Source organism: Anomaloglossus baeobatrachus, chromosome 4 (assembly GCF_048569485.1).
Source record: "Anomaloglossus baeobatrachus isolate aAnoBae1 chromosome 4, aAnoBae1.hap1, whole genome shotgun sequence".
Classification (NCBI taxonomy): domain Eukaryota; kingdom Metazoa; phylum Chordata; class Amphibia; order Anura; family Aromobatidae; genus Anomaloglossus; species Anomaloglossus baeobatrachus.
The window spans coordinates 524,456,105-524,479,749 of NC_134356.1; the positions used below are offsets into that span (position 1 = coordinate 524,456,105).

General features: G+C 45.7%; 1 protein-coding gene across 1 annotated transcript in view; it reads right to left on the reverse strand.

Moving 5' to 3' along the window:
- LOC142302618 (protein kinase C delta type-like) overlaps window positions 1–8,409 on the reverse strand; it is a 53,418-nt gene extending 45,009 nt beyond the window's left edge. Inside the window, exon 1 of the mRNA XM_075343722.1 lies at window positions 8,241–8,409. Coding sequence (XP_075199837.1) covers window positions 8,241–8,409 — 169 coding nt within the window. The remainder of the gene's footprint in view (window positions 1–8,240) is intronic.
- Between the last annotated feature and the right edge of the window lie 15,236 nt (window positions 8,410–23,645).

Below are 23,645 nucleotides of genomic sequence, written 5' to 3' on the forward strand. Positions count from 1 at the left end.
ATTTCATGCGCTCTGGATGCTGCCTCTCCCATAGACAGAGCGGGGCCTGCATCCAAAGCACATGAAAGAAGTGACATGTTGTTTTTTAGAACGCAGCGATTTGGCAGCAGCCGAAGCGCTTCGTTCTAATATGCAACGTGGGCATGGATTAGGCACAATCTTCATAGATTGTGCTGGGGACGCAGGACGCATGCAGTTACGCTGCGGTGCAGAACGAAGCGTAATTGCATGAAAATACACTACGTGGGCACATAGCCTAAGACGCAGCATGTCCTCTCCTGCAGGGCCACGAGTGCCATCTGCAGGGACCACAGCTGCAGTGACTTCTATCCACAGGGACTGCAGCTGCTCGTGCCCACGATCAGGGTTCGGGCTGCTGCGGTGTTTCTCTGTTTTCTGTGTGAAGAACACTCGTGGCTCCACAGCAATAAAATGACATGCTGCAGCATGGAAAGCCACTCCGCAGATCAGATTACGCTGCGGCCAGTACACGCACAGTGGGCATGTGATTTCTATAATTCCATCCACTGTGCTTGTACTGTACAATGCAGCATTTAGAAAGCAGCGAAAACACACTGCTTCCTTCGCTGCAAACACTGATCGTGAGCACACAGCCTTAGGCCCGTTTCACACGTCAGTGAAAAACAGTGACGTTTTTCACTGGCGTGTAAAACATGCACATGTCCCTGCGTGTGCCGTGATTCATGGCACACGTGGGTTGTCTAAGTGCAATCCGGGCTCCGTTCTCCGTGGCCCGTGATTGCACTTAGAAAACAACTCACCTGTGCGCGCTCCCGCTGTCCATGGTGCTGATCGCTCCTGCGGTGCACATCCGGCCGGCGGTGACCCCCGCAGCAGCTGCTTCCGGGTCGGCTGTGTCGCGCATAATGAATATGCGCGACAATAATGAGCCGGCTCAGAAGCAGCCGGCAGAACGGGCTGCAGAGGACATCGCTGGACGCCGGGTGAGTTAAAATGTTTTTTATTTTAAAAGAACATTTTTTTCTGGCACGTGTTTCACGGAGCACACCACTGCGTGGTCCGAGGGACATCAGTGATGCCAGAAAAAAATGGACATGTCTCCGTGCGGCAATCACGCACACGCGGGTACGCCGCACGGAGACACGTGCAGTGACAAATCACTGACGTGTGAGCAGACCCATTCATTATAATGTGTCTGCGTATGTCAGTGATTCTGGTACGTTTAAAAAAAAGCACAAACGTACCAGAATCACTGACGTGTGAAAGGGGCCTTACACACATACAGCCCCAGAAACACGGACATGTAAACACACAGGACACAGATGTGTACACACACACAGACATTTGCACACACCTATACACAGACACGTACACAGATATAGTCACATAGAAGCATATACATATTTGAAGACAATCACAAACATGTAAACACACAAGAATGGAGAAACACAATCATATACACACAGCCATACACACATACTGGGGGCTTTTACTGATGATGATTGGGGAACACTTCTTCTCTTGTCTTCCGTGCCGTCCACATAATTGTTTGAAGGTAAACTCCAGTGGGCTAAAGGACCTTGCTGACGTCATGCACATGTGATCAGAAGGGGGCGGGGCCAACATTGCTGATACCAAGATCAAACTCCACGTGGTCCTGGAGTTGTTTATAATAGAAGCGCGGGTCTGAGGTAAGATCCCCAAATGGGAAGGGGTGCGGGGGGGGGGTCTTACCACAGACCCCCACTTCTATTATAAACAGCATAATAGTGGGCGGGAGGAAACATGGCCACGCCCACCAAGCAAGCCGGCCACGCCTACTAACCGGGAAGGTCCTTCTAGCTACTGGGATTCAGCCACAACCCTTGTCTGATGCTCCTCTTCGGAGGCAGCGCGCGCAGCATGACGCCATTATAACACACATGGCTGTGCACTGCGCACGGCCGTGTCTCCTGTACTATGCGGCCGGTCAGCACTGTCTGTGCCTGTAATGTGTCAGTGTGTCCGGCCACATCTCAGTGCAGGAGACGGCCACGCACAATTCACTGTGCGCGGCCATGTGTGTTATAATGACATTATGCAGCGGGCGGCCGGCCCTGTACAACAGCTGGGGGAGCAGACAGGGTCCACTGAACCCGGAAGTGCGGCGTGTACGGAGGGACGGGATTCATTTGTGTTAGTGTCTTAGGCCGAAAACACACTTCCGCATAAAAAACGTACGTGTCTCACGTTCCGTTTTTTAGGGGCGTTTCTCAGGTACGTATGACATCCGTGTGATGGAGTATGCTGTCCGTGTGTGCGTGTGGAATGCCCGTGTGATGGCGTATGCTGTCCGTGTGTGCGTGTGGAATGACCGTGCATGTGTACGTGGAATGTCCGTGTGGAATGTCCGTGTGGAATATCCGTGTGTGTGATGCACAATGTCGTTGATACATGTCGGCTGACAGCAGACAGAGTTGTGCGATGAGAATGAACTCGGGTGAACTTCACCCGACTTCATTGTCATGCCGCGGCTGTCGCGTACTGATTAGCGGTCACCCGTGAAGGATTCACCGTTGACCGCTAATCCCCTGAGTGACTGAAGTGAGCAGCCCTCTCTCATACTTACCGTTCCTCGATCTCCGGCGCGGCGCTGCACGGCTGTTATAAAAACTTCGGCGGCTTTTACTATTTTGAAAATGCTGGCCGCTCATCCTGGCATACCTCCCAACATTTAAAGATGAGAAAGAGGGACAAAGTATGCGGCGCGCTGAGCGCGCCGTGGCAATTTTAAGCCACGCCCCTAACCACACCCATTTTGCAATCTGTCACGCCCACATCCAATCCTTTTCAGCACTGCTGATCACATTGTTTAAGGCTGCGTGCCCACGATCAGTATTTGCAGCATTTTGGATGTAGCGTGTTTTTGCTGTGTCTAAAACGCCGCATTGTACAGTACAAGCACAGTGGAGGGATTTCTAGAAATCCCGTGCCCACTGTGCTTGTTTTTTCTGCAGCAAACACTGGTCTGCGGAGCGTCTTTCCAGACTGCAGCATATCAATTGTTTGCTGCAGTTGCATGCGTCCTCCGTAGGGAGAACACAGCAGCAGACCGAAGCGCACTGAACCCTGATCGTGGGCACAGGCAGCTGTGGTCTCCTGTGGAGAAGACGTGCAGCACCGCAGGTCAGGACCCGCTGCCTCCAGGACACAGTGAGTCCTGATTGTGGGCACAGGCAGCTGTGGTCTCCTGCGGAGGAGACGTGCAGCCCCGCAGGTCAGGACTCGCTGCCTCCAGGATACAGTGAGTCCTGATCATGGGCACAGGCAGCTGCATTCTCCTGGGGAGGAGACGTGCAGCCCCGTAGGTCAGGACCCGCTGCCTCCAGGACACAGTGAGTCCTGATCGTGGGCACAGGCAGCTGCATTCTCCTGGGGAGGAGACGTGCAGCCCCGCAGGTCAGGACCCGCTGCCTCCAGGACACAGTGAGTCCTGATCGTGGGCACAGGCATACGCACATATATGATACATATTTGAAGACAAATTCCCTAAAATACATATAAACAGACAAATCTATACACAGTCATCTGCACTGACATACATAGATATATACATCATACATATACACACATTGGAGGTAATAATATGGGGAAGCCGGCAGCAGCCGCACTCACCTACCCCGCTTGTCTCTATCCAGCTCCTCCTCGCATGTGATCACTTGGCAACACTTTAACAGACCTAGCAACGCACAGTGCACACTGACACCGCTGTGTATGTATCACAAGGGAGGATGGGGGTTTTATATACTAATATATATATATATAAATATATATATATACACACACACACTGTATATATGCAGTATATACAGCACAGGAGGGGCTGGGGGCTACAGTATATACAGCACAGGAGGGGCTGGGGGCTACAGTATATACAGCACAGGAGGGGCTGGGGGCTACAGTATAGGGGACTACAGTATATACAGCACAGGAGGGACTGGGGGCTACAGTATATACAGCACAGGAGGGGCTGGGGGCTACAGTATATACAGCACAAGAGGGGCTGGGGGCTACAGTATATACAGCACAGGAGGGGCTGGGGGCTACAGTATATACAGCACAGGAGGGGCTGGGGTTATAGTATATACAGCACATGAGGGCCTGGGGGCATAGACAGTACTTGAGGGGCATACATATTAGGCCTGTTTCAGATGTCAGTGATTCTGGTATGTATGTGCTAGTTTTTATACGTACCAGAATCACTGACCTATGCAGACCCATTATAATCAATGGATCTGCACACACATCAGTGATTTTTCATTGACCGTGCCTCCGTGCGGCGTACATGCGGCGGTGTATCCGTGATTGCCGCACAGAAACATGTCTGTTTTTTTTCTGGCATCACTGATGTCCCACAGACCACACTATGGTGTGATCCGTGAAACACGTATCAGAAAAACACGGACATTTAAAATAAAAATCTTTTTCAACTCACCTTCTCCAGCGATGCTGAGTTCGGCAGCTGCTCTCTGCTTCTTCCTGGCCGGTTCATTATGGCATGCATATTCATTTATGCAGCCAGAGCCGACCCGGAAGCAGCTGCAGAGGTGAGAGAGCGGTGGCTGGATGCTGAATCACGGGACTCTTCAGCACCACGGAGAGCAGGAGCGGGGGCAGGTGAGTATATGTCCATGTGCAATCACGGAGTACGGATCATGTATCATGGATTGCACATGGACAACCACTGTGTGCCGTGAATCACGGAGTATGAAGGAACATATGCGTGTTTAACATGTCAGTGAAGAGCGTCTGTGTTTTTCACTGAGGGGCATACACGTTACTAAGGGGTATACACATTACTGGGGGAAATACACTTTACTGTGGGGCATACAAATTACTGGTAGCATAGATATTACTAAGGGGCATATAGCTCTGGTGTTGGGGCTTATACAGCTCTGGGGGCACATACAGCTCCAATGGGGGGGCTGGGGGCATACAAATCTGGTGTTGGGGCTGGGGGGGCACACAGATCTGGTGAGGGGGGGTGGCTGGAGGCATATAGCTCTGGTGAGGAGAGGGCTGCTGGGGCATACATATCTGGTGAGGGGGGGGGCTGGGATACATATCTGGTGGGAGGGGGCTGGAGGCATACAGAGCTGGGGAGTGCTGGGGGGTATATAGATCTGGTGGGGTGGCTGAGGGGTATACAAATTTGGTGTGGGGGCTGTGGGACATACAAATCTGGTGAGGGGGGTGGCTGGAGGCATATAGATCTGGTGAGGAGAGGGCTGCTGGGGCATACATATCTGGTGGGAGGGGGCTGGAGGCATACAGAGCTGGGGGGTGCTGGGGGGCATATAGATCTGGTGGGGGGGCATACAAATTTGGTGAGGGGGCCATACAGATGTGGTGAGGGGGGTGGCTGGAGGCATATAGCTCTGGTGAGGAGGGGGTTGGGGCATACAGCTTTGGGTAGGTGGGGGGGTTCACATACAGCGTTTCTTGGTGTTGCAGCTCCTCTTCCTGCAGTGTCTTTATCTGTGGACAGAGCTCAGCATGTTGCTCGGTAGCTCCGCTACTAATGTGTAGACAGGAAGTCAGTCTAAAGGGTGCTTTACACGCTGCGATCTCGCTAGCGAGTGTACCTGCCCTTGTCTGTTGTGCGTCATGGGCAAATCGCTGCCCGTGGCGCACAACATCGCTTACACCCGTCACACGGACTTACCTTCCCTGCGACGTCGCTGTGGCCGACGAAACGCCTCCTTTCTAAGGGGGCAGTTCGTACGGCATCACAGCAACGTCACACGGCAGCCGTTCAATAGAAGCGGAGATGAGCGGAACAAACATCCCGTCCACCTCCTTTCTTCCTCATTGCGGGCGGCCGCAGGTACGAGGTTGTTCCTCGTTCCTGCGGTGTCACACATAGCAATTTGTGCTGCCGCAGGAACGACAAACATCCTCGCTACTGACCAGACAATGATTTTTGGTAAATGAATGACGTATCACAGACCAACCATTTTTGCCTCTTTTGCAATCGTTTAAGGTCGCTCATAGGTGTTACATGCTGCGATGTCGCTAAACGACGCCGGATGTGCGTCACAAACACCGTGACCCCGACGATATATCGTTAGCGATGTCGCAGCGTGTAAATGGCCCTTGATTTCCTTTGAACTTCAATATGACATCATCACCTATCAAATCCGTCCTAGCAGCTCAGACTCTTCCCTTCAAAACCCAGCTTTAGACTCTGTCACTTTCCATGTCCTCACATGCAGCTAAAGATATGCTTGTAGACTTGTTTAAGAGAAAACCTGTCTTTGCCGCCCATAGACCCAATCATAGAGCAGCTTCATTCTGTTTAAATAAGTGATCAGTGACATAATGACAATCTAATCACAATGTATAAATATATGAGGGGACAGTACAGAGACCTTTCCAAAGATCTGTTTACACCTAGGCCTGCGACTGGAACACGGGGGCATCCGCTACGTCTTTAGGAAAGAAGGTTTAATCATAATCACAGACGAGGATTCTTTACTGTACGAGCAGTGAGACTATGGAACTCTCTGCCGCATGATGTTGTAATGAGTGATTCACTACTAACATTTAAGCAGAGCCTGGACGCCTTTCTTGAAAAATTTAATATTACCAGTTATGTATATTAGATTTTATGACAGGGTGTTGATCCAGGGAACTAGTCTGATTGCCGGATGTGGAGTCAGGAAGGAAATTTTTTCCCCATTGGAACTTGTTTGTCACATTGGGGTTTGTTTTTTTTGCCTTCCTCTGGATCAACATGTTAGGCTACGGGTTGAACAAGATGGACTTAGAGTCTCCCTTCAACCTTAAAAACTATGAAACTATGAATAATAGTGCAGATAGGCTGAAGCGCCATCACATAGGGCATCACCCAATCAATCAAACAGTATGACTGTTTACATTGACTATAGCAACCAATCAGAGCTCAGCTTTCATATTATCAAAGCAGTTTTAGAAATTTAAACTGAATCCTGATTGGTTGCTATGGGTAACAAAGACAATCTTAATATTGAAGAGTTTTGAGAAATGAGGCGCTCAGACTCTGCATTATACATCAGGGTACAGCAGGGCAATGTCACTGATCTATCACTATTGCCAAGAGATAGGAGAACAATTCATGAGACTCTAGCATTATGGGTAATGTAGTCTGCACTGCAAGAACCATATTAGAGGAGAATTCAAGATGGCAAATAACCCAGACATGGCCCATCCACCCCAACAGGTATATACTTGGCATAAACAAGACTGTCTACATGTACGGTGTATGGTGATGAGAAGCAACTGCAATACTCATGAAGTAAACCTTAAAGATGGACAATGCTTTTACAAATACCACTAGGACTGTATATTATTACATTTGCACACAACAAAAATTAGCAACTTTTTAGTAGTCAATAAATGGTTTGTCCACAACTGGTCACCGCTCATTAAATGCTACAGAAACCCCAAATGTAGTATAAATAGTTTGCAATTACTAAGAAATATAGCACCATTTTATTTGAGGAACTGCATTATTTAAAGGGAATCTGTCACCAGGTTTTTGACATAATCTGAGAGCAGCATAATGTAGAGAAAGAGATCCTGACTCCAGCGATGCATCACTTACTGATGTTGCTTGTTGCTTCTCCGCAGGAGGTTAGCACTAGAGGACTAGTATACCTGCTGCTATGTAGTCTTCCATATTCATGATCTCTGTATGACCCCAACCCCACCACTGATTGTACACAGAAAGATGCCAATTAGTGGTGTGGGCGGGGTTATAAAGAGCTCAGCATTCAGAGAACTGGTAAATCTGCAGCAGATAAACAGTGATTTTATCAAAGTCAAAAAAATATGTAGCCCAATGAGTGACACATTACTGGCATAAGGGCCTCTGCCCCTTCATCATGCAGCTCTCAAATCAGGTAGAAAAAACTTGTTGACAGATTCCTTTTAAAAAGGTGTCAGCATTTTCCATGTCTTGGGGTAAATCTCAGAACTGAACCTGCACATTATACAATGATTGGAACATTTCACCATGATTTGGGAATAATAGAAACCTCTGACCACTTTGTTCTGGTGAATTGTGCCTTCTACACCTATAATAATCCACCCTGATATAACACTAGTTTTGGTAATTTTACATTATAAAGGCAGATTTTAAATAACTTCTCAGAGTTTTTATCCCTGGATAACATGTGGAGGTAGAAACCATGTACAATAATGTTCCCCATAATTACTGCTTGTATTTCTCTGCTTACCTGAGCCTCTCGGGTCCTCCTGCAGGTCTTCTTTCTTCTGGATATTGGTCTTGATTGATGGTGTCTTTCCTTCCTCTGAACAGTCCAGGCCGATTCTTCTGTTCTTCGGTCCTTTACTCTGGGCAATGACGTCTTCATCCGCTCGCTCCATCACTGGAGTGGGAGACATCTTATGCACTGGGTCTGATTTCTTCCTCTTTCTTGCCCTTCTTTTGGCCTTTTGGGCAATGACGTCTTCATCCACTTTTTCCATCTTTGGGGTGGGAGACATCTTTTGCACTGGGCCTGATTTCTTCCTCTTTCTTGCCCTCCTTTGGGCCTTTTGGGCAATGACGTCTTCATCCACGCGTTCCATTTCTGGAGTGGGAGACGTGTTCTGTACTGGGCCTGAATTCTTTTTGGCCTTTTTGATTGAAGACTTCTCATCAGCCGATGAGTCCAAGTGTCTTCTTTTCTTCAGTCTCTTCCTCATCACAACCTCTTCTTTTTCCATATTAGAGCTTTGCTCACAATCCGCAGACAGCTTCTTCACCGTCACCAGCCAACTCCAACTGTCACTTTTCTAACTGTCAACTCGCGGTTATATGTAAAGCACCACAATAGCACTGAGCGCACGGGCACCTGGTCATGTGATCAGTGACTGACCAATAAGATTCCAAGAATAATGCTACAGTATAAGTATTTGCAAGTATCAGTTTTATATATGAGTTGTAGTAAAATTAAATCTGTTTCTGTTTTACTATTTTTGTTTATTTAAATTCCAGTGACTTTTTTATTTTCCATCACTTTATTATTATTGTACAGAAGGTTTTACAATTTTTAGGGACCATTTTAACAATATGTTGCATTATTTATCAATATGAAAACCTATAAAATAAATTCCTGTCCATTGAGAAAAAGTTGAGAGCTCTAAATAATTTGACTAGTGTGGCGGCTACATTATTAAAATAGCAAAGCATGAGGGGGTCACAGGTGGGTTGCCCAGGTGCTAAAGTTTTTGAGGGTGCAAAATATTTCCTCCCAAAATACCCCACGTCACCCCCAATATCAAATGATTAACACCTAAAACTACTATTTCCTATTGGAGCGGTGCAGTGAGGGCCCGCATAGTTTGGCTTATGCAGCATGAAGCAAGCAAGATGCATTTGACATTCACACCTGCACTCTGCATAGGCAGCAACTGAAATGACAAAGCTAAATATGAACAAATTAACTTTGTCATTCCATTGCTGGTTACGTAAAGCACAAAAGTCCATAAAAAAATAATTTTCAACTGCTGTCTCTGTATGAGCAATGACAAAGATAACAGAAAATTATCAGCTAATTAATAAAGACAGCTTGAATCATGTGCAGTATATATAAGCAGTGTTTCTCTATTAGCTGTTCTTTTTATGTAATTTCAGTTTCTGCCTATGTAGAGTGAAGCACTTGTGATGAGTTTAGCATAGCCTGTTGCGCTCTCAGTAGGCAGTGATTTGGATGGGAAAGCTCACTTCATTATTCTGAGCTTGGTCAATAGTTGATTATGTAGAGAGCAGCAGCCACTGGCAAACGTATCCCACCTACTGCGCTCTGCACAAGCAGCGTTGGGTGAGCTTCTGCTTTTCCACTCAATACTGTCTTCATTCATTACTTATAGCTACTTTTATGGTTTTACATTTTTCTAACCTGACTTAGCGTTACAAGTAGGGCCAATTTGTAGTTACATAGGCTGAAAAAAGACTTAGGTCCATTTAGTTCAACTTTTCTCGAACATTGTACAATCTTTGTCACTAAATTATCCATAACTCACAATGCCATTTTTGCTGAGGAAATCATCCAGCCTTTCTTAAAAGTTGTTATAGTATCTGCCATTACTACCTCTTATAATAGGGCATTTCACAGTCTGACTGCTCTAACTGTAAAGAACCCTTTCCTATTTAGCTGCCGGAATCGCCTTTCTTCCACTAACAGTGAGTGCCCCCTGGTCCTTAGTATAATGGTGAGTAACCCCACCTGTTAAAAGATATGTAAATAAAAGAACCTATCGTTGGGGGGTAACTCATTGATTAATTGTTTGGTCTCTGGGCAGGTTGCATTGCCTGCATCTATGCCCTGTATTCTATAGACAGATTTCCCTGATGAATCCTAGCAGACGAAGCGTGTTGGGAGGTCTATGGGATCAAGTAGTGTATAAGTAGTTGGGGATCAGCTGTGGCCTGCCCTTGTAATGGCAGGAACCGGGGTGCAATAGGGCTCAGTGATTAATACAGGGTTAGAGGATGTAAACAGGAGATGTATGGAGGCCATGCACATCAGGCTGACGACCTCACAAGAAGGAATATCTACTGATGGGGGAGATTGTTCAATATACTAACATCACCACTGTGATTATTGGGAATTTGTGTCAATGTGGTCTATGTTACCAGTAGAATGACAGCCACCACTGGGGTTTGGTAGCATGGAATATTGTGATAGAAAATATGTATAGCATCCATACTCTGAGCATCACATAACTGACATACGGATTAGTAACCTGTCAGCATTATTTGTATTGGGTGTTCTATCAGTAATATTGTGATGTGGTGGGAGCGCTGACACCGGCTGTGACCATCCCTCTTGGCCTTTGGAAGTTGACATGGTGGGGGCCACAATCAGTATCTGCATTTAATACTCCATTATTGATGTCCACAATGGACGAGGTGTGAATGGTGTTTGTCCATTCTCTTTTTATTGCACGGTTTTTGGGCACTTTAAAGCAGTTACGCACTTTTTCGTGTGCTTTTTGTGTGTCTTTTTGGATGATATAGATTAATGCATATTAATAAAAGTTAAGTTTTATAGTTTGATCATTCCTTTCCTGTTGCTAGTAGTGCAACCATAATCTTTCACGGATCGATCTTCTCATCTCTAATAGCAACCATTCAGAGCTAAGCCTTAAAGGGAATGAATCTACCAGCAGGTTTTTTCTATGTAATCTGAGGACAGCATGAGGTAGAGGCTGAAACACTGATTTTAGAGATGTGTCACTTATTACACTGTGAGCTGTTGTTTGAGTACAATAAGTGTTTAACAGCAGGAGATTATTACTACAGAACTAGCTGCTGATGTGAGACCTTGTCCAATGATGCCCCCAGCACTGACTAGCAGCTTTCAGACCTCTGCTACATGCTACATCTAAAACCTCTGATAGTTCATTGAGTGCAGCATTTGTGACACAAAGTGCTGCATCGCTGGAATCAGGGTCTCTTTTCCTTTCCGGAGAAAACACACGTTTTTGAGAAAATAAAATAAAAAAAAAACTTTACTCACCTTCGCCAGCCCTGCTGTCTCTGCCGCTGCTGTCACGTGCTGCCGACCGCCGCTCATTATACTCATTGAATATTCACTTCACTGCGGCCAGAAGCTGCAGCAGCGGGGAGGCGGCAGGACCAGAGACCGAAGATCAGCACCACGGACAGCGACGCCAGGGACAGGTGAGCAGAAAGTTCTTGTTCTCCGTGTGTTATCACGGATAACACACGGAGAACACACGTAGGCCATAAACACGGCTCACGGAGGGCAAAATGCACCTCTGACACGTCCGTAAAAAACGTGCGTGGCTTTTCACGAACGTGTGAAAGAGGCCTTAGGCAGATTTCAAAGCAGAAAGGGGATTCAAGATATGATGGGATAAGTCTTTTTAAGAAGCACCAAGAAATGGGCATCATTGAGGACCGTAGATGCAGAGGTCGGCTAAGGAAACTTACTGCAGCAGATGAATAACATGTCATGCTTACTTTAGCTCATAACTGGCAGCAACGAATAGGACCCATTAGAACAAACAAGTTATTCCCCAATTTAATTTAATTTTAATAAATAATTTATTTTAATAAAGTCAATAAAACATTTTAATACACCACACCATTTTGTGCATAATAAACAGAACAATAATCAATTTGTCTCAAGGGACCAACTTAATGGCCACCCCTGATCTTGAATATCAAGAACAGGGTTTACAGTAGATAATTGACAAATTGATACAATTTACAAATGAATACAGTGCTGGTTCACACAAAGGACATATATACATCACATCAAGCCAGACTTAACTTTATAGCCTCCCATGTGATTCTGCTGGCACATTCGTGCTGATTTAGTATATCACACTCAGATGTAATAGTCCAGAAGCATCCACATTTAGGTCACAAGGCATTGAGTATTTAGTCCCATAGTCATTATGGTAAACCGCCGACCATTTAATAGATTATAAACGTCTCCACCTCGACGCGTTTCCCCACATTAAACATGCGGTTCATCAGGAGGCTGGGAAAATAAGTGTAGTCTATCAGCATTCAAACAAATATAGATAGACAGACAGGCATAGATATACAACTTATGCACAAAATACCACCAAACATATAAACATAAACAGATTTATACCACTCACTTGTTAAATCAGCAGATATAGGGCATGCAGGTCCATGGCGCCATTAAATCAGATCAACAGCATCACAGTGAGATCCTGTCTTGATAATAGTATACTGCCGTCCTCCTGGCGTCATGGAGCTGCATGTCCATCTGTGCTTTAAATAGCCCACTCTTAGTCTGTACAGCTGTGGGAAATCAGCCCACCCACAATCAACGTAGCTATAGATGCCACTGCGCATGCGCGACTAGCGCTGTCCATGCGCATGCGCACACAGGCAGCACAGAGAGAATGCCAATGCATTCAATCACGTGAGCGGGAAACCCCGATGATTGCTACCTCCCACATTGTGAGCTAATATGATCACATGATCGAAATATGGGCGTGCTAGCACGGACTGGGACGCAGCCGCACTAGAACAAATCTGGGACTTAGAGATTCCACAGCTGCAGTATGACGTGGATCAAACAGATATTTTAAGGGGCAGAGCGCCGATGGCTATGCACATGGACAGCATTATTGCTGGAGATCCCACGATCATGCATTTAGTTGAACATACCAATACCGGCACTTTGCACAGTTCATAAGTATGACGTTATTTTTATATATACCATTTATGTGCATTAACAGGCCACATAAGGGCAACAAGGCTGATATAATACATATACATTACAGATATCATGATAAATTCAAAGCCCCATTAACAATTCATTATCTCAGAATATATTTTATTTCATTTCTCCAACAAGTGAAAGTATCAGGATGATACTAAAAATGGCTCCCACCAAAGTGGGTGACCCCCCAAAACAAAGGGGTTTTGTCCCTAAAGCATGTCATAATGGATTCCATAGCATAATGAGCCTACTAACAATTAGGTGGGAAGAAAACAATTAAAGGAGAGTTGCTCATTGAGCCCTCTCGGGGTTAATGATCCCATTCTAAAAATCCAGGCAGATTCTTTCTGTAGTAGTACCCTGTCAAAGTCACCTCCCCTCGGGCTACGTCTAACAAGTAAAATAAAATAAAAAAAAAAACTTTACTCACCTTCGCCAGCCCTGCTGTCTCTGCCGCTGCTGTCACTTGCTGCCGACCGCCGCTCATTATACTCATTGAATATTCACTTCACTGCGGCCAGAAGCTGCAGCAGCGGGGAGGCGGCAGGCCCGGAGACTGAAGATCAGCACCACGGACAGCGACGCCAGGGACAGGTGAGCAGAAAGTTCTTGTTCTCCGTGTGTTATCACACGGATAATTAAGTTTTAATTTTTATGACTTTGTTAGTAGTTTGTAAATCCACTTTTAGCTTTCAGCACTGCCTGAATCCTTCTGGGCATGCTCTAGATCAGATTAAAGTATGTAATGACCAAAATCTGATCCCAGGTCTCTTCTACATGGTCCAAATGTTGGTGCATACTGGTAGACTCATTTGGGTATGTATCCAGCTTTTTCTTCAACTCTACCCACAAAGTGTTCAATTTGATTAAGTTCTTGGGACTTTGTGGACCAATCCAGCACATATACTTCATTGTGATTGAAGCATTTCTTCACCAATCTTGACGTATGCTTTGAGTCGTTGTCCTTCTGCAACCCTATGTCGCCCTTTTCATAACTATAATACTCAAGTGTACGAGGTAACTCGTCTTGTAGGATACTCACATATACCTCAGCATTAAGATCACTATTGATCCTGGTCAAGTATCCAACGCCTTTGGCTGTGAAACAACCCCATATCATCTGGCTTCCCTTACTGCATATAACAGTTCCTTCAATTTCTCGATCCGTTAGCGCCTTGTTTCTTCCAGACCCATTTGCACCTATCAGAGCCTAATATATTGCCTTTTATCTTATTTCTCCAAATCACCTGTTTTCAATCTTCTACTGTCCACTTTTCATCCTTCTTTGCAAACTTGAGCTGACACTTCTGATGATGATATTGAAGTTGAGGCTTCTTCACTTTTTTCAGGTCACCCTTTCCAGGCTTGTGTAATGTGTGCCGAATGGTGCTTGTGTAGCGCCCCACAGGGGTTACTCGTCACCGGGCCAGTTGTTTTGTGGGGTTTGCTGTGACTGGCCTGTCCCGGCTCCGTGGCCCCATCGGCTACATGTAAAGACAGGTGCAAGGGTGTCCGGTGTAAAAGGGGGATGGAAGGAGAGCGAAGGGTCCCTGGGAAGCATGTCACCGGTTGCGGTGGTGACGGGGGTCCCGGCCTCCTCCACCGCAGACCCTCCCTGCGACTTTTTCCTCTCCCAGGAACTGTGTTGGATGGGGATGCGGGACTCTTTGCAGCGCCACCCGTGGTGTGTGGCCAGGGATCAGCCGCCGCTGCGAGATGTTGCTCTCCTCCGGGGCTGGTGTTCACGCAGCTCAGGTAGTCCAGCTCCCCAGAGGTGGAGTGAGCCCCGGGGAGGTCGTCGGCGACATGGGAAAGGGGCCCTTGGCGCCGAAGCACAGTGTGCCGGTAATAAGAGGCAGAGGCAGCGATCGCTGATCCATGTCATTTACTTACAGTTCTTTAGAAGGCTGCCCTCGGGGTACTGGTCACCACCGTGCTGGGCCCCAGCTGATCCCGAGTAAGCAAGGAGCAACCACCGGTGTCTGTAAACATGTAAGACCTTTCTCCTCTGCGCTTGTAGTGTAGTGTGGATCCCCGTGGCATGAAGCGACTTGTGGACTCCAGTTTCACGTTGTGTCCCATTTAAAATGGGATTAGCCCGAGGACTACCTAGTCTACCCTCGACCCTGCAGAATATGATAAAGCAACCTGAAGTATGGTCCATCCTAGGGCTCTGCAATCTGACTGCGCCAGCCCCAAGGGAGCGTTTCAGCTTCCCATCGGCTGTCATGTCCTCCTCAGTCTCACAGGCTCACCCAGTGGTCTCAGTTACTCCCAGTCTACCTGGTTCCGGTTCCCTCCAGTCTGCCCGCTTCTACGAGTCCACGGTGTTCCGGTACTCTCTCTCCTTTCCCCTGGAATAGCTCTCAAGCACTGATTCCAGTCGGTCCCTCTGAGGGAAGCCATCTGGCGCACCCCTCAGCGACCTGTCTCCTTCTGTGTCCCAGACTGATCTTAAGTGAATTCCTGTCTGCTCCTTCACCTCACTCCTACTGCCCCCACCCTCTGGTGACTCACTGCCAAGGTAACCACCTCTGCCCTAGTTTCAGTGTGAAAGCACCTGGTTTCCTAATTGTGTAACTTGATATGAACATGTACCGCCCCGTGCTCGGCAGCTGAGCCGCTCGGATCCGGACCTTCAGTGGGTGGCTCGAGGGTTACTGGACCCGGGGGTCTCACGGTCACTTCAACTGAAAAGGGGGTGGTGGTTTGGGAACGTAGGTGTACGGCCGGAGCCGTGTTAAGTTCGTAACGCCACCCTCGGGATGTGGTGAAGGTGGACACCACGGCTGCAATTACGGGGCACCCGGGGGAGAAGTTCGGCAGCAAGTTGTTAACCCCTCTGTGGGCAGGGATGGTGGCCCCGGGACCCGTTGGGTTTGGTTGGCGGTGCAGGGAGTTGGGCGACCGGAGGGTGCTGATGTACTCACTATTAGTAAACACACGAGTCTCTGGAAAACCAAGGTGATGGTGGTCGGTGCCCACAGCCGGCTGCAGTCTGGTCCCCCACCCGGCTGGTGGTCTCTGTCTTTCTCCTACACCTGTGTGTGATGGTGGACTGCCTGTGCTTTCAACTTCAGGAGTCCGCTCCCGGCTTGTGGTCGCCTAAGTAGCCCGTTGCCTGCAGACGCTGGCCCGTGGGATCTCTGAGCCGTGGCGGTGGCTTTCTATTCCCCTCGTTGGGCTGTTGTCTTCAGTCGGGACTTTTGGTGGGACAGGACCTCTAGTCCTGGCCTCAATCAGTTAATTAGCTAGCCCCCAGTAGCTTCTGGACCTAGCTTCAGGGTCTGAGTACCCCCCTTTGTGCTCCGGTTTCCGAGTCGGTTCCCCGGGTCGGTACCGGCGGGCTACAACCCTGTCCCGGTCCACCCCGGTTCCACCGAGCCGTCTTCCCGGCTCCTGCAGACAGAGACTGACGTCTGCCTCCTAGCCAAAGGTACCAGGGCTCCTACCCAATTGGTTTCTCTCCTCTGCTGGAGCTGCACACAGCTCCAGCCCACATACCTCTCCAACTTGAACTCTCAAACTCTTGTGTTGTTTACTTTCCCGCCTCAGGCTGTCTGAGACTCCTAGGTGGGCGTCTTCAAACCACCTGGTTCCGCCCCCTGGTGTGTCCATCAAGCCCTGAGGGGGTGACTAGGGTTTTAGTGTTTGGCTGTGTGTTACCTATGAGGGACAGGTGTAATGCGGGGCCCTATTTGTGACTACCTGGCCCGGCCAGGGCGTCACAAACACAGGATGTTGTGTAAAGCTCCAAACACCAGCGGTTAACCCCCTCTTACCTGGATCGGTATAGCACCCTAAATCAGATGCAGTACCCTGTGGTGACTGAGGCCTCAGGGGCGCCACACTTGCATGGACGTGTGTGATCTCACTATTATAAAGCATACAAGCCACCTCCACTGCCTTGTCGCACCAGAACTGATAGACTTCATGATAAGCCGACTTGTTGATATTTTGCCTGCCCACTTCTTAACTTTTGAATGGATGGACGGACTTCATTTTGTAGTCTTCCAACTATCATGTCACTCACACAATGGAGTTTGCCAATTTTCTTGCTGGAGTGAAGCTATCGATGAACTGGATGATGCCGTTTCTCTTTTCATGGAATATCTTCTTCTTGGCTGCTCCTTGAATCAAAACAGTGACCTTTCACTTGGGAATCAACCTAGTAAAACACTGCACTATTGTGGAATGTGAGAATAGGTTGTTATCTGTAGTATAGAAGAAGAAAAACATTTTTGAAACACCAGGAGCAAAACAGTAACAATGCAGTAACAGGACAAGAATCTGCATAACTAGTTATATGCTAAATAATTGCAAGTCAAATTTATGTATAAGTTAGCCAAGATTAATGCCTATAAAATAAAGGTAATCTCACGCTCAAAATTTAGTGGTTGGTGAAATATGGAGCCTGAAAGTCAAAAGTTTAAGCATTGTTACCATTTTGCTCCTCACAGTAGATAGATAGATAGATAGATAGATAGATAGATAGATAGATAGCCTGACCGTTCCGGCTGGGATGGAGATGTGGATCTACTGGACCACGGATCATGGAGGGGCATAACTAAGTGGCTACCTGTTCTTCCATAGAATCTTTGGTGGTGAGGTTAGGTTTGTGCTGCAGGTAGCACTCCAGGGCAGTCCCCAAATCTGCATAAGCTGACACTAACGGAAACAGGTGAGGCAGAGTCATTGCCACAGCCAGAACAGGATTAAGATAACCGGCAGGGTGTAAACTGGTAATAGTACAAATGGGACTTGTTCAGGCTCATGTACAGGCAGGATGGCTGATACATACAGGACAGATTCAGGTTTGGGTTCAGACAGTAACTTGGTTTCAAAGTGTGGAACAATAAAAATTCCAATGGAGAAACAAACTTCCATATATTCTATAAAACTTGACTTTTATCTCCTGCGTAATAACATAATGGATAAAGAAACCAGCATGGACATGTAGGAGAGAAGCAGGTTATAGGAATACGCGTTTCATTTCTTTATAGCGTTTCATGGTTTTTGCCACTGCACTTGGGGACACTTTCAAAGTTTTCCCCAGTTTTCGGACTGACTGACCTTCATTTCTTAAAGTAATGATGGCCACTCGTTTTTCTTTACTTAGCTGCTTTTTTCTTGCCATAATGCAAATTCTAACAATCTATACAGTAGGACTATCAGCTGTGTATCCACCAGACTTCTGCACAACACAACTGATGGTCCCAACCCCATTTATAAGGCAAGAAATACCACTTATTAAACCTGACAGGGCACACCTGTGAAGTGAAAGCCATTTCCGGTGACTACCTCTTGAAGCTCATCAAGAGAATGCCGAGAGTGTGCAAAGCAGTAATCAAAGGAAAAGGTGGCTACTTTGAAGAACCTAGAATATAAGACATATTTCCAGTTGTTTCACACTTTTTTGTTAAGTATTTCATTACACATGTTAATTCATAGTTGTGATGCCTTCAATGTGAATCTACAATTTTCAGAGTCATGAAAATAAAGAAAACTCTTTGAATGAGAAGGTGTGTCCAAACTTTTGGTCTATACTGTACATCACCCCTCACCCTCTCCCCCCATACATCATCCCTCACTCTCTCTGCCCATATATCACCCCTCTCTCTTCCCATTCTGTGTCCAAAGATATTTCCCCCTCCTCATCCTCTCTTCCCACCACACTGTGACCATCTAAGGTCTCTCCCCCATCCTCTCTCCCCCATACTGTCTATGGATACTGCCCCCTCCCCACCCTCATACTATGTCATAGATGCCTCGCCCTTCACCCCATAGTGTTCCTCTCCCGTTTCTTCAGCTCCACTGGAGCACTTATCATCAGCGCTCTGTCTGCCGCCTCTGTGCTGCAGCCCTGACTTCCGGGTCAGCAGTGTGATCAGCTGACCTGATCACACTGACGTCGCTTTGACCCGAAAGTCAGGGCTGCAGACACCGCTTCAATTGCGTCTGAAAGATATGAGGACAATTGTTCAGTGGGAGCCGCACGCTGCAGTTTCTATGAGTGCGGCTATCAGCGTGACAGCTGGGCTTAGAGAATGGCATCTCCCACTACAGGCAGCAAACGCAGCCCCTGGGGAGACTTCCACAGCACCGCATCAGGCAGCGTGAAAGCGCCCCCCTAACAGTTGCACCCGGGTCAGATGCCACCCCCATAGATACGCCTCTGGTTTACAACACAGACACATTTTAGTTCTCACATTTTCACCACCATCCATTTCCAACCTACACAAACTTCCCATCTTCTAATTCAGCCTGTTGCAGCTTCATTTGTCACTATTACTGCACCTGGTAATTGCCATAGATCCCTCAAATACAGCAGTGTAGAAATACTAGTGTCATTACTATGATTAAAAAAATGTGCTACAGGTGCAGTGCCCCAGAAAACAATAATACTATATAAACAATATCCCCAAAATATTAGTAACTGACAAATAGTGCCCTAATTAGGCTCCAGGTGATAGAAAGTATTAGTAACAGTGGCCACTTTGTGCCTTTTTGAAGCTCATAATTCCCCTATTGTTCTCTTATATAGTGTAAGTGCAACCTATAAAATAATAATATTGTCTCGTAGGTGTCCCCTATAAACTAATAATGCTCCTTTAATGCCCCCTTAAAAGTAATATACTTCATTGAGTCATGCAAGAAGTTATAATACCCCCTAAGTGCCACCTCTAAAAGTACTTATACCTCTTAATTGCCCACTTACTGTAAATAGAACCTGAAATGTCGGCTAATGTAACCTGCAGGAATAGGACTAAACTGCAGGTTAATAGCATTAGTGTGGTGCATGGCTGCCTTAAAGAAAGAGCACCCCTGGGAGAAAATAAATAAATAAATCTCTTGAGAAAACCGCAGACTTTCAGTTATACAGGCATGCAAGCAGAGCTTCAGTCCCCTCTCACATCACTATGAGAGGTGGCTTTTAGCATGCCACGGCACTTTAACTGACATTTGTCTCTACACCGATGCACGATGATTTTCTGTCAAGGTTTTGAGGCATACTTATAGCAGCCGCTCACAATGCTGTGACTGTGGCTTCATCAGCATCCCTGGGTGACTGAAAGCCGGCGGCTCCTGGAGAGTTAAAATACATTTTCTTCTGGGCGCTGCATTGTCTCTACAGTAGCCTGATACCTTCCTAATGTGTCACTACTTTCCTTTTAACAATTAAAAGTGCTCCAAGTGCCCTCCAAAACGTAATTGTGTCCTGAATGCCCCACAACTAGTAATATTGTCCCATGAGTATAACACAAATAGTAATAGTGCCCCCTAAGTGCATCCATAAATAGTAAGAATGTCCCCTAAGATGGATATAATGAAAAGGCCACCAAGTGGCTGTATAAAAAAAAGTACCAAACACTCCAGTTTGTGAGTCTGCCAGCAATTGTACCAGCTTTGATGGAAAGATGTGATATCTATGTCTTCCTAATGCCTGCAGCGGCAAGCTGATATTCTGTAAGGAGCCTTGCTCTTCAGGTGCAGCCTACTATAATATGTGGCCATTCAGGGAGCTCATGGTTCCCTACTTCATTATATTTTTGGACACATGCTGCTGGGTGTAGTGGTTACCCTGGAATCTTGGTGGGCCCACTGTACAAGTGGACCAGAGTTGCCTGCCCCTCTTCCTGGCTATGCCATTGCTACAGCATCAATATTAGGACATTCTCAGGTGTCAGAGTTAAGGACTGTAATGCACATTTGTGTCAATGTCTCTCTTTAAAGACTCCAATATCTAACCCTGATACTTAAACTTGATTCTCACACCTGAGCCTCAAATTCCTGACAACTGCTTCTAACGCAGTGTATGTGTGTGTGTATGTACATGTGTATGTATGTGTGTCCGCTAAAGGAATCTGCACCGTCGCATTTACAATCACAAAATTTTGCACAGACACTTCATGTGACTCAGGGAACGTCATAGACTATGTTTTGATGGGAAAATTTAACCCTATGCTTTACAGTTAGTCTCCAAAAAACATTAAAGTGAATGGAGCTAGGAGCTACAGGTTATTAATAGCAGCTTTGATTGGTTGCTATAGGAACAAAGGAAATTGTTAGAATAAGAAGCTTATGTGTGAGGTAAAATGATGTTGGTGGAGAGACAGACACAGACAGATACAGACTGACAGACAGGCAAACAGACAGAGAGAGACAGGCACAGACAGATAGAGAAAGAGGCAGACAGGGAAAGAGACAACGAGACAGAGATAAAAAGACAGAGACAGATAGGAAAAAATAGCCAGACAGAGAGAAAGAGATAGACAGAAAGACACACAGGGAAAGAGACAGACACAGGCAGACAGGGAAAGAGACAAACAGATACAGACAGGGAAAAAAGGCAGACAGATAGAGGCAGACAGGGAAAGAGACAGACAGAGAAAGAACCAGAATAGACAGAGGTAGATAAAAAGAGAGAGACAGACAAAGAGATACAGAGACAGACGAAAAGAGACAGAGAGACAGAGAGAGAGACAAACAGACAGAGACAAACAGAGAGAGACAGACAGACAAAGAAAGACAGACAGGGAAAGAGACAGACAGGGAAAGAGACAAACATGGGGCGTGGCCTAACTACCGACAATGTAAGACATACGGTGCATCAGCTCCTGCTTTAAGATCCCCAAAAGCGACGACATTAGATGAATTCTACAAAACTTTTCTTCAAAAAAGAAGAAATGTGTACAATAGAAACAATTTATAAAGTCTTTTTGTGAATTTTAGATTTTTTTTACCCATCTTCAACTTCAGCTTCTAAAGAGAACTGTCATCTCTGCCATCTCCTCAGCAGTGAAACTCTGGGCCAAAAGATAAGTAAAACTTGTTAAACTACAAAAAAGAAAACATCTGGACAATCAAATTTTCACTTTGAACATAATTAATCTCCTGAGCTAACCTATTTTGAAGTGGAGAAGTTTTCATATAATTTAGCGGCGGCCATATTGGGACTGTACTGCAATCTGTGGTGCTGAGTTTGTGAGTTTTAATTACAAATATTCCTATGCCTTCTCTGAATAAACTCTTCCCTGCCATATTTTATTACTAAGCTTGAAAATCTGATAACAAATCCGCCATTTTCACTACAGATCAGCAATTGCTCTATTGACAGGATTTATTGTACAAAAAAATATGTGGAGAAGGCATCTTCTTTATTAATATCAACACTATATATAAATCATCTGTAAACCAAGCACTTCAGAAGTTCTGTTAATCTCACACAGTTTATTAAAGAAAACTAAATTTTACAGCATACAATGGCACAGATACCATGAGTAATCGTTTAGTTGATATGGCAACCGAAGCTGTGTGAGAGGTTGGCGGCCATTTTGGATTCATTCCTGTCAGTAAAATAAATAAAATTATAAAGCGCCTAATATCTATGAAATAAATAGTAAATATTCTTACTAAGCAATTCACCTGGCTAATGAAATCATTCAGCCTTTAGTTCTACCTTGCGGATTTGCCCTGTACACACTGCTCCTGTTTCTGAAGAAGTCTACAACTTATAAAATACTTTATTAGTGATCTTTACATTGCTAGTCAGTACCCAAATAGCGTAACCACGACTACACTAGAGAGAGAGGTGAAGTGTAACCATCTAATCAGAGCCTTCATACAGGATTTCTAACAAAGCTGCTTTCTCTCAATTCAGAAATCACATTGCTTTCAATACAGCGGACTGTGTATACTATTAAATTTAAAAGGACACTTATATGTCTGAGTCTTTATTCTTATAATCTGCAGAGGACGAGAATTACAATTACATTAATGCCTATTTAAAGGAAAACCAGTTGTTGTTTTTTTTTTTTTTTAATTACATATCATTTATACCAATTTTTTACCTGTTAACTAGCTGAAGCATTGCTATACTATACTATATATGCTATGCTCTGGAGATTCAATTACTGAACAATCAGACTCGCAGATTGTAAAATCTTATATTGTCACAACAAACAAGCAAGAAAGAATAAAGAGTCTACCCTTGAAAGAGACGCATATAAATGGAAATCAATCTTCCAGCTAAACAGAAAAGAAAAGGTGAAAGGAAAATGAAAAACTCTGAAGGGGATAACCCAATATTGCCACAGAGTCAGAACTACGAGACAGACTCTTCCTGCTCTAACGACAGCCCAGACAGACAAAGAACGAAATGGGACAACAGTGCTTCTCCCGAACCTTCAATTTTAGATATTGGATTCATCAATAGAGATAACCCAAACAACATGGATATAAACACACTTCAGAGTTTTTTTGAGAAATCATTTGCAAGTTTTAAAATTCAACTTAACAAGGATATGCATAAAGAGTTTACAGAAATAAAACAGACAATGGAACATTTCAATGCAAGGGTTGAAAAAAACGAATCAGACATAGTTAATTAACAAAAGAAAACAA